The sequence below is a fragment of the Antedon bifida genome, chromosome 4 (assembly GCF_963402885.1).
Source record: "Antedon bifida chromosome 4, ecAntBifi1.1, whole genome shotgun sequence".
NCBI lineage: Eukaryota > Metazoa > Echinodermata > Crinoidea > Comatulida > Antedonidae > Antedon > Antedon bifida.
In genome coordinates, this window is record NC_136229.1 from 23133874 (window position 1) to 23146202 (window position 12329).

Genomic DNA, 12329 nt, shown 5'->3' on the forward strand with positions numbered 1-12329 from the left:
GGTCCAACTTAATTAAAGGGTAAACAAAAAGCTTCTCCACACACCGTTAAAATAATACTGGCCTACGATGATAGGCCTACAATTTTAGTCCACATGCATCTTGCTGCTAACACGTGCTTGACGCGATATATTTGATGCCTTATTTACAATGATACTACAAACATACAAACATGTTTTTAAATAAGAGAATTTAAATGTAGACCTAGTCAATTCAATAATAAGGTAACCGCGTTAGATTATGAATGATAATTTTGTATTGATTTATACCCTAGGAATTATAAATAAGATAATTAAGACTTTTAGTAAAGTATAATGAACAGTAAAAAAGGAAAGTTATCTTTTAAAGAGTGATGGTTAGAGATGTAAACGATATCAATTCTTACCTATGATGACAATGGTGATGAAGAAATGATGACGACGATTTTAATCATTATTAAATGAAATTATATTGTCTACTTTAAGTAGATGAGAAATGAATATCAACATTTTAAAAATATATCACAATAAAATGCTCCAATTAATTACTACAAAGAACGAAGCATACACAATTTATTCATTAAATATTATGTTGTCTTATTATCTTTTCTTAATAAATTATTTTTAAAAAATGAATTAATAAATTTATTAAGATATTGCGTTTGTTGTTTTACATTACATTTTTGCATTGTCTCATTATAATTATCACTCTTTTTTATTGTATTGCTTTACCATTGATAGAAACTAATAAATATTATTATGGCATCCACACAAAATACATGAGCTGACAGATCACATTTATCTTTGTTAATTTTTTGAAAGATTTTATGAGAAAGAATGTTTATACTCCAAAAGTAGTAAATATTACTCACAACCTAGAACCCGACCGTGGCAGTTTGCAAATGCAATTTTAAACCTTGCAGTACAACTTCAGTTCGGTTTATATTTAGTTTAAAATCTTCCTAAAAGCCCTGACATTCTGGTAATGTTGATACACAAGTCCTATCCCATTCCACATCACTCCAACAGTTTAAAACCTTCCCAGTCCCAGTACAATCATTACTTAGCTAGCAGTACTTTTTTCTGGTGAAACACGGCTTAAAGCTTTCTTGAGCTTAATTGGTTTTCTCCCAAGCTTTGAATCTTATTGAATAAATTTAATAATAGGCCTAATCTATTTGATGAATTTTGTAATAAAACGAACGAGACTGATAAATAATTCAGATCGGCAGCGTCACACGCATTTTTTTCTCGTTGTTGTTGTCCAATCATAATCGTTTTCGTGAATTGAAGTTAGGAATCATCGTCACCAAAGATCATATCAGATATTTTCATACAGTTTCAGTAATTCTCCGTTGCTTTTACGCCTGTCCAGTTTGAGGAGATTCTTATACCATTTGCGGAGCCTGTCCTGTGGTGGTCATTACGTCACTCCAGAACCATTAATAGGGCTACAGGTATTTTGGATACTATTTTTATGTATTTGACGTGATATTTGGATTGATATATTATATTCCTCCTTATTAGGGTGTATTGAATCATGAAAAATCAAAATGTTTGGTGGTTGTAAAATGGGCAATGTTGACGCTCTTATTTTGTCGATAAAACTGAGTCCAGATACCATGATAAGATGATGATGGCATCATGAAAGTTCGTTATTTTTGTGTGATTTTGCAAATTGTGACATTGTTAATAAACTCAATCTCATTTTTTTTTATAAAAAAGGTCACTTCAATTCATTCCGGGAATCAAACGAATCATGCCATTTATACATTTCCTTCCGTTGACATGGTAACTGACCCCATGAATTGTTGTTTAAAGATGGTTAGTTCAAATCTTTCTTTCTTTTATTTAAGCGCAACGACAGTAATTTGACCAGTCCCACGCGACGAATTGTCTGAACTGTCGCTCGTGATTGGCTAAATTACTTGCTTTGCCTGTGTAGTTTATACATCTATTCCTTGCCTCTTGTGCAGTACACGGAAAACAGTACCCCTACAAAATAAAGAGTTTTACAAGTTACACAAAAGTTGATGTCATGTGTTTAATTGAATGATAAGTTGTGTTTTTTTATACTAAAGTAGTTATGTAATCTATGTGGATTGACCAGTCTGTAAATCGTCCAACTAAAGCATGTATTTTAACGTACGAAATGCGCTTTATATTTTGACAGTACGTAGAACGAACTCTGTATCATTCATAATGGTGAACGAATATGCAAATGAAACAGATGACTTCGTGTCTTCTACCATCAACCCTTCACCTGTATCATGGTCACGTGGTGAGCTCATCTTTCAAGTATTCTGCCTGTCACTTATAATGGTTATCGGCATTATCGGTAACGGTCTTGTCATCGTGTCTGTAATTATATCACGTCAATTACGCACAGTCACTAACGTCTACGTTGTCAATCTCGCCGTTACTGATCTACTTACTGTTCTAAATATCCCATTGACGATTGTAGCCATGCTGTCGGACAGCAATGGCTGGCCTCTTGCTGATTGGCTGTGCGTGTTCACGGCGGGATGTTTAATCGTCTGCGTAGCCAGCAGTATATACACGTTGGCAATGATTGCCATTAGTCGTCTTCTGGTGGTTACCAGGTCACACGTTGGCAATAAGTCTTTGCCGTTTAAACGTCACTGCATAATAACCGCTCTTGTCTTTATCTGGTCGATATCAATATTCATAGCGTCGATACCAGCTATATTTGGTGTTGGTCAACTTGGCTATGATACTCGATATTATAGCTCCTGTACCTGGGACTGGTCACACCCAAAATCGTCAACATACAATGTAATAGTAGCTGCCTATGGGCTAGTACCATTTCTAGTGATAGTAACCTGTTACTTGATCATATTCCGACATTTTCACAAACACACAGAGAAGATGATGGTTCATGCAAATAGGGTCACAAGCTGCTCCAATGGACAACAAACACGCAACGCCTGGGCAAGAAAGAATGGCAGTAAACATCGGATGAATACAATGAATGTCAGAGTTACACAGAACTTATTTTATGTGATTGTCGTGTATGTAATGTGTATAACTCCGTTTGTAATCTGCTTATCGGTGGTGCCGAGAGGTGGTTCTATTAAAGCTACGCCATATGCAACAGTTATCCTTATGATAAATAGCTGTATCAATCCTTTAATCTATGCAGTGAAACATCCACATTTTAAAGGAGTTTTCAAAAGCATTTTGACTTGCCGTTTAAAAAGTATTGCTGACAGGCCTTATGACATTAGAAATACCTGATTATTACAGAATATGTATATGGTATTGTTACTATCTGTAATATAAGCAAGGTGCTGTCCTCGTGCAATAACTTGATACTTTGAATTATTAGACATGTGAATTAACTTCTAGTGGAAAATCGAACATCAATTATTCTGAATAAGTGCGGAATAATAATAAATAAAAATGTGATTTAAAAAGTATTGCTGATAGGCCTCATGATATTAGAAATACCTGATTATTACAATATATGTACAGTATGTTATTCTCTCTACTTATGTATAGGCCTATTATTTACTATCAATAATATCAATAATTTGTGTGGAATAAGAATTATAATAGTTTCATGGGCCACCATTATTTCAGCACTTCAAATATCTGTAAATCAAACATGGCTGCACACACACAATTTCAATGTAGACCTATTTTAGGAGATGCTTCAATATTATACAATAACTAGAGGGTACTCCGAGAGTACAAACCTCCGCCTACTGTAAAATTCCTCTACATAAAATGTCCCCGGAAAATATATACAGACCTTTTCCCCTCAAATTCGAACTCGTCCGAGCTTTTGGGGCATAGATCATTGTGGCCAAATTTGGTGAGAATCGGATAAAAACTGTGGCCTCCAGGCTGTTCACAGACACACACACAAACATACAGGGGTGAAAATATAACCTCCTTGGCGGAGGTAATAATGAATGTTTTATATTCGTGTAATGGTACAAATAATGGCATTAATTAGGTTAAATATCAACTCGGCTGTCGCCTTGTTAATAATATAACCTTTCATCATTCACCTCATGCCATTATTTGTACCATTAAACATTAATTATTTGTATAGTATATTATAATTTGTGTGTGTTTATTATTATTAGATTACAATTATAATCTTCTCTGTGATGGCACTGTATATACTCTTTGTTATAGGGAATGACATTCACAGTATAAAATATCGGTGAATGTTATGCATTTGTTGCAAAATAAAATACGAATGAAATTAATCGCTACTTTGTATGTCGAACGTAAGAATTCTGAATGGAGTAATACTTCAAAATCAAGATTTCGTCTTTTACTTTACTCAAATAACAAATAGTTTTTTTTTCAATACGCCAATAAAAAATGATATTAAAATAAAAATATCTTGGACTACTCCCATAGTGTCGAGCTTTGTGGAAGACTTCACACACTATGATAATAGTGAAAATTTACAGTATATTATAGAGCCCTATTCGAAACATAGCGTGGGCGTTACACCTTTTAAACAACATTCTTCTCCCTTTGTCCACTCATGTCGGTGCTGCCAACCATACTTACGGCGCGCAATATCTTTTTCCACAGCGAGTAAACCAGGGCAACAACCTCGCCTCAAAAGGCTATTTCACGACAAGAAAACTAGACTATAAAGCAAAAGTGCTAGTTTAAGATTCGTCTAGATTCGTAAAAGAATAACATCTTGGCGTGTCGAAACATACAGTACTCATTTGAGCTTGAAAAAAATAAAAACGCCAGCTGGTGGCGCTACGTAAAAACTGATTTTGAGGAGCGGGTGTTTTAGTTATTAATGTAAGAAGAAAAGAGTTGTTCATCGCCATCTGATAGCATCGGCTAGTCTGGCTTCCAGGCGGAGTTTTGTCTTAATATTAGTAAAAAGATAAATATTTTGGCACATATGGCGTTTCATACGTATACTACTTGAGCTTGGATACTCCATATTTTCAGATAAAAATCGAAATAAAAACAAATGAATACAGACTTGGGGCAAGTCTAAGCATCGGCGATTATCTTTTTAAACTTGACGATATATCCTTGACGATTATATCCGCGAATGCATATTTGCATGCTACCATGTTCCTATTGTAAACAATACAACATAAGGCATATTACCGTATTAGGCCTCCAGGACATGGACTGTTTGATCTTAACCGCTTATATAGCAGCACTGTCAGTTCACGATGGACGTCTCCAGGTTAAATCGACGACTAATGACCGACGATTTTTGATGGCGACGTACTTCGGAAATGATAATGGCAATGCCTCCTGAATTTAAATTACCCGCTGTTGTTCGAATTCCATATATTCCTTATATTAGCTCTCTATGGCTTACAGTAGGAAAGAGCGAGATTAGTAATCTTCGCAATTAGGTTTTCAGATTGCACTGAATCGTTTAAAGATGTATTGTCCCTTGAAACACAAAAAAATGAAGGTCAGAATATTCTAAATTTAAATTGGCCATATCAAAGTAATATTAAAGTTATTCACTTTAAGGTGAAAATTCGAGCCAAAAACAACAATTTTACGTAATTAACAGCTAAATTAATTTGATTACATTTCGTCTGGAAAATCGTCGCGAGCGAAAGTAAACAAAGATTTCAATCCATGATTATACATTATGCATGATGCTAATTAGGATTGTTTACAACTCGTCACGGTTGAGAAGGTGTTTTCACACAGATCGCGAGGAAGTTTTATGATTATGCATACAGAGTAGTCAAATAAGCGCGTTGCATTATGAGATATGTTTTGATCGAAAACTCTGACTGGAAGTCAAAGTTATTTTTTTAACCAAAAAACGTCTGTATTTCAGTTAAATGATTTTTTTTTCGACTAATTTTTGGTGAAAGTTAATAACTATTATGATACTCCAAAATGACCCACTTTTTTTCGAAATCTTTTATTTTTTATTTTTTTGGAATTTGACAAAGGGACAATACATCTTTAATGTTTAAAAAAATGTTAAGATATGAAAAGGGGTAGGCCAACCCCTGTGGACGCTAACAAAACAAATAAAGTACCGAAATGAACACTGATTAATCGGCTTAAAAAATTAAGAATTTAAAATTGACCAGCCAACGTTTCACCAAAGCCAGAGAAAGTTTCATCATGTATTATGATATCCATTTTTTAATTAATAACGATATAAATAGCTTTATTATTTTGCGATAGGAAAAAAAATGGTCCCCTTAGGGGGGGGGGGGGGGGTTGAATCAACCATTTGGAACATTCAAAAGTGTCATGCCATTTACAGGGGTATACACGGTACACATCATGTACAGATGTATGCCTATATAAATACATCGATTTCCAGTGTTCTGTCTCTACTTTGGCGACTTGTTTTGTTCGATATCGTATTTATAGCTAGTGTAGTGCCAAACAAGATTGTTACATTAGAAAGGTATGTTATTCTAAGATCACTGTACCAGATGTTCACCATCGTTACGAACAAGAAGGTGATGAATGAAGAAAAGAAGAATGTATACTGTACACCGGTCTGACATTTCCCAATGTAATATAAATATATGTAAACATTTAAAAATAATAAAAACGTTCCACGTGAGGATTCTTGTCGCCAATCACTAAGCTCCAATCCAGCGTCTTTACACTGTGCGTATACAGCAAGCAAACGAACAAAGTCGAGTGTCATCAAATATCGTATATACATGATTCGTAATAAAATTCAGGATCCAACTTTGTTTTTTTTTTCATCCAAGCAGAATTATTTAGTGTGACAGCACATACATTGCATACTATAGGCAGTTACGCCTTGATTTTATTAACTCTGTTCCCACTCCCTGTAATAGAATGTGAACTTGGAAACAATAGAGGGGGCTATCCTAAAAATATTTGGATTATTGAATTGAATTTGCTTATTGAAATATTAAAAGAGAACAAATAAATAATGAAATGAAATTGAGTAAATTTAGAACTATTTGGAATAAAAAGACAATAAATCTTGATTTAAAAGATTATATTAATTTAATACCAATAAACACACACAAGCTATTTTCTACATGAGTGATATATCATGTACTCAAATAAATATTGAAATATTAAATACACTAATATATTATTAATACGATCGAAAAGAAAAATAATCTAAATGAAGTACAACTGTTATATAGTGCAACTGAATATAACCGCAACTGCGGTTATTATCCAGTATCGTCTGAACAGCAGTGCCTTGTCGCCAGCACGTAACCTGGTAACCACCAGCAGACGACTAATCATTGCCAGCGTGTATATACTGCTGGTTACGCAGACTATTAAACATCCCGCCGTGAACACGCACAGCCAATCAGCAAGAGGCCAGTCATTTTTATCAGACAACAGTGCTAAAATCGTCCAAGGCATATTGCATATTCAGAACAGTAAGTAGATCAGTAACTGCGAGATTTAGGCCTACTTGTCTTATTTTTGAACTTGTTAAAAATATGTGTTAGAGAAAACATATTAGTTAAGAAAAAAAAATCTTAATTATTATTATTTTTGGAGTTCCTAATTTTGTAATATTATTTTATATTTATATTTTATATTTGTTTTGAGCTATGCTTTCATTTAGGCTCCTCTACTATATTTAAGTTAATAGTAAAGTGAAATAAAATGAAACATTAGGTAAGAGAAACCTTAATGATTTAAAAGATTATAGTACTTAATAGTATAGTATTTAATCATGAACACGCACAAACTAATCTAGTACGTTTGTTGAGTGATATTATGCTTACAAATAAATATTGACAATATTAATTACAATGCTAATATACCGGTATTATTAAAGATCAAACAGACGGCACGAAATTAATTAGGCCTATAAAAAACTAATTTTAGATAAAGTACGGATAAATATATCAACTGCCATCAGCCAGCAGACATATTGTTTATAATAATTACACTTCTATTGAACGGCCAATACAATAGCTACCCTACATTACCATTTATACAGATGAAGAGCTGACAGTACATAGGCTTGATGGCCATTGACAATTCCCATTGAAATAAGGCCTTTTAAGGTTTCTTATTCCGCACTTATTCAGAATAACTGATGTTCGATTTTCCACTAGAAGTTAATTTACATGTCTAACATTTTAAAGTATCAAGTTATTGCACGAGAACAGCACCTTGCTTATATTACAGGTAGTAACAATACCATATACATATTCTGTAATAATCAGGTATTTCTAATGTCATAAGGCCTGTCAGCAATACTTTTTAAACGGCAAGTCAAAATGCTTTTGAAAACACCTTTAAAATGTGGATGCTTAACTGCATAGATTAAAGGATTGACACAGCTGTTCATCATAAGAATAACCCCTGCGAAGGGCGTAGCTTTAATAGAAGCACTACCTGTCAGTAATAAGCAAATTCCGAAGGGAGTCATACAAATTGCATACATGACAACCACATAAAATAAGTTTCTTGTAACTTTAATATTCATTTTATTCAACCGATGTTGCATACTGCCTTTCTGTCCTGCTGTCCAGGCGTTGCGTGACGTCTGTTGTCCATTAGTACTACTTGTCGCACTGGTGGTATTCACACCCGTATTCGCATTAGACATCATCTTCTCTATGTGTTTGTGAAAATGTCGGAATATGATCAAATAACATGTTAATATCACAACTAATGGTACCGGATACAAAACTGCAGCTAATATCGCGCTGTATGTTGATGATTTTGGGTGTGACGACACCCAGGTACAGGAGCTATATCGAGTATCATAGCCAAGTTGACCAACACCAAATATAGCTGGGATCGACGCCATGAATATTGATATTGACCAGATTAAAATCAAAGCGGTTATTATCCAGTAACGTCTGAACGGCAGTGCCTTGTCGTCAGCACGTAACCTGGTGACCACCAGCAGACGACTAATGGCAATCATGGCCAAAGTGTATATACTGCTGGCTACGCAGACGATTAAACATCCCGCCGTGAACACGCACAGCCAATCAGCGAGAGGCCAGCCATTGCTATCCGATAACATTGCTACAATCGTCAATGGTATATTCAGAACAGTAAGTAGATCAGTAACGGCGAGATTGACAACGTAGACGTTGGTGACTGTGCGTAATTGACGTGATATAATTACAGACACGATGACAAGACCGTTACCAATAATGCCGATAACCATTATAAGTGACAGGCAGAATACTTGAAAGATGAGTTCACCACGTGACCATGATACAGGGAAAGGACTGATGGTAGAAGACGACACGAAGTCACCTGTTTCATTTGCATATTCGTCCACCATTATCGCCGCTGATACTTCAGAGATTTGATTCGCAATTACTGTAAATATAAGAAATATAATTTCACAACTGAAAACAAAACTAACTTTGCTTTTACATGTGGTAGTTGGTGAAATATTTTTATAGGATATGATGTACGGAGGATGTTCATCATTGACACAACTGCTTCCTTCTTCGCTGGAAATAGTAACATTGTCATATACCCGAGGAAAATGGTCGATAGAATTCTATGAACATGCTATAGAGTTCAGTGGTTATAGAGTTCAGAGTAATTTTATATCACCAAAAAATATAATACAAAATTAAAAATAAAATTCAGAAAATATAGAATGCTTCAGAACTGTATAGAGAAATCTTTAAAAAATATATCGATATCTATTGATATTTATTTATTATATACAATTTCTATCTACTGTATAAGAATTCTAGAATAAAATATAGAATTTATATGAGTTGTTATAAACATTCTGTAGATTAGTAGTAAACAGTAGTAGTAAACATTGTCATATTAACATTCTCATATATAGAGTAACATTGTCATGCGTGAAATTGTCACAATTTTACAGTAGTAGTCCTAGTAACATTAGGCCTAACGTTTATTGTAATATATCGTCATAATAACATTATCGCTTATTGCAACACTGTATGCCGTTCAATTGTTATGTATTGTTGTTTTATTCACACATTTTTAGTCGGTCGGTCGGTCTGTCTGTCTGTCGGTCTGTCTGTCTGTCGGTCCGGTATCACTATGCGTTTTAGCACGCGACTTAATGGCTGTTGGCCTTGTTTTTTAACGTGGCCATCTTAAACGTAAAGGTTGCAACAACTCTTGGATATGTAGAGTACATTTATGAATAATTGTAACATTTTGTAAATTAGTGTCACTGATTGACCATCGGTAAATATAAACATACATACTTAATATGCCGTAATGATAATAATTGATAGACAAATACAGATTTGTTTTCGGATAGAAACACAGACTTATGTTGTTTCTCACTGTGTACAATGATACTGGTTTATAAGTATGGTGCTTAACATTATATTGGTAAAATCTTAAAGGTCGGTTTAGAGTGAGTTCTAGCTAAGTACATCTTGTCAATGATAATGCTGTCCAATATAATATAATTAAAGGTGAGTGGGTAATGTTTTGATATTTATTAGAAAACTACTACCAGCCTAGTTCAAAGAACACTAATTGATTAATAGATTTAGTCGAGAATATTATTTTACCTTAATATTGAAATATAAGGAAATAGAAGAACATTTTTTTTTCGACAGAGAGAGAGAGAGAGAGAATAAAAAATGTTTGATGGTTTGTATTTTGCAAACAGACAGGCCACTCCTGCACTGATTAGCCAAGCACATTGATTTTAAAGTAGATTTGCAATGAGCACATGGGTGTGTTTTATTTATATGATTTCCTATCGTGGAAGCATAAAGAAAATAGAAACTATTTTTTGAATTTCCTCTATGGCAATTACCAAATAATTAATCTATTTTAACATTCGATGGTTGATAAAACCAGGGAAGAGTAAAAGTACAGTATTATTATCATTATCATTATTATCATCATTATTATTATTATTATTATTTTCAATCTTCCCTGATAAAACTATGTTTGATAGTGTAGGCCTAGGCCTATACAAAAGTAAATTACTGAAAAAACATGATGGTTAAACTGACTTGGTCACACATGATACAAAATAAACAATAAATATCAGTTAAATGTGAAAAGATCTGTCTACGCTATCAAACTAGTTTGACAAAAAAAAGTGTGATGTGCCCAAATATATGACATCATCATCATGTCCATATATGGGCACATCACATTTTTTTGTCACATAAGGTTTGATAGTGTTGAAACAGAGCTTAAGAGAACCTTTCAAGCCTTTAAAAATACTACAGTATACGTTTGCCTAAATTTAGAAGAAAAAAAAGTAGATCGCAACTGAACGAGTATAACCTACTGTGTACTAAGAGGACAAAATTAGTTAGGATAAAAATCCTCCTCCGAAGATTATTCCGTCACGAAATACATGAAAAATAGTATTTACAGTACCTGTAACTAGTAGTACTAGTATTAGTGTAGCATCAACGACAGCAGACTTCTCAATGATCTTTCAACCAGCAGCCAATAAACAATACTACAGTTATATACCAAGACGGATACAATTCAGGCGCCTACCGCAACTGAAAATGGTTCTGGATAATACTTGATATACTCTTGGTAAAATACTTGATAGGCTTTTTCATTGAAGTGAGGAAGCGTAATTCGAATACAGTATTCAAAGAGTACGCGCGGAAACGATTATGATTGGAAGGTTGACAAATGCCATTGTATTATAAAAAATATGCACAAACATTTAAGATAAATGTAACGATAGTAAAGAGTGGAAGGCCAATGACAAGTACACACACTCTCAATATTGCATTCAACAACCACCAATATAATTGCAATGAAGTTCGTAATATATGAATTAATTTTCAGTATTTTTAATGTATACAGGTCTAAGTATGGATGTAATTTATGTATTTATGAATTATGTAAATGTAAGTTTCAGAAGCAGATCCGTATTTATTGTTTATATATAGGTCTATATGTACATGTAAATGATAATGACAACTTCTTTTATTTACTTTGTAAATAAAGTAAATAAATAAACGACAAAATTAACATTTATAATTACAAAATTGATTTAAACAAAGAAAAGGGGAAAATTCTTGAAGCAGATGCTTATAAAAGAAAAAACCCCATTTAAATATCAAATTCATTAATAAATGTAAATCAGCTCAAAATGAAACCGTATGAGCTCGAAAAACAATATATGGATAATATACAAAAATAATGAATGTTTATGCGAGTACTAATTGTGACAGATAGGTTAGGCAAGACGGGTGAAAATACAATATTTTATCTTTCGTCGAATCATGGAGATCCTAACTTATTTATCCATGGTCGAATGAAATTATGTTCCATTGCCCGAATATAAAACAGTTCAGTCTCCGCACATAGACAAATTGTTAAAACAATTTAATTAACATGTTTCCAACGAGCTCAATCTTTGAGGGATGAGATTGAGGGATGAG

General features: G+C 33.7%; 2 protein-coding genes across 2 annotated transcripts; one reads left to right on the forward strand and one right to left on the reverse strand.

Annotated features, from left to right (window-relative positions):
- The first annotated feature begins 2160 nt into the window (after positions 1 to 2160).
- Positions 2161 to 3374, forward strand: LOC144841056 (melatonin receptor type 1B-B-like). The gene has a single exon (XM_078697229.1). The coding sequence runs from the start codon at positions 2179 to 2181 to the stop codon at positions 3232 to 3234; it is 1056 nt and encodes a 351-aa protein (XP_078553355.1). The 5' UTR covers positions 2161 to 2178; the 3' UTR covers positions 3235 to 3374.
- Positions 3375 to 6946: 3572 nt separating this feature from the next.
- LOC144841055 (melatonin receptor type 1B-B-like) lies at positions 6947 to 11424 on the reverse strand. Its single transcript, XM_078697228.1, has 2 exons — positions 11302 to 11424; positions 6947 to 9279 (listed from the first exon to the last, which is right to left on the reverse strand). Exon 2 carries the CDS (start codon positions 9239 to 9241, stop codon positions 8159 to 8161), a length of 1083 nt encoding a protein of 360 aa, XP_078553354.1. The 5' UTR covers positions 9242 to 9279; positions 11302 to 11424; the 3' UTR covers positions 6947 to 8158.
- Positions 11425 to 12329: the final 905 nt, after the last annotated feature.

What these genes read in the sequence shown, in the direction of transcription:
- LOC144841056 (XM_078697229.1), top strand. Translation starts at nt 2,179, where the DNA reads ATGGTGAACGAATATGCAAATGAAACAGATGACTTCGTGTCTTCTACC.
- LOC144841055 (XM_078697228.1), bottom strand. Translation starts at nt 9,241, where the DNA reads ATGGTGGACGAATATGCAAATGAAACAGGTGACTTCGTGTCGTCTTCT.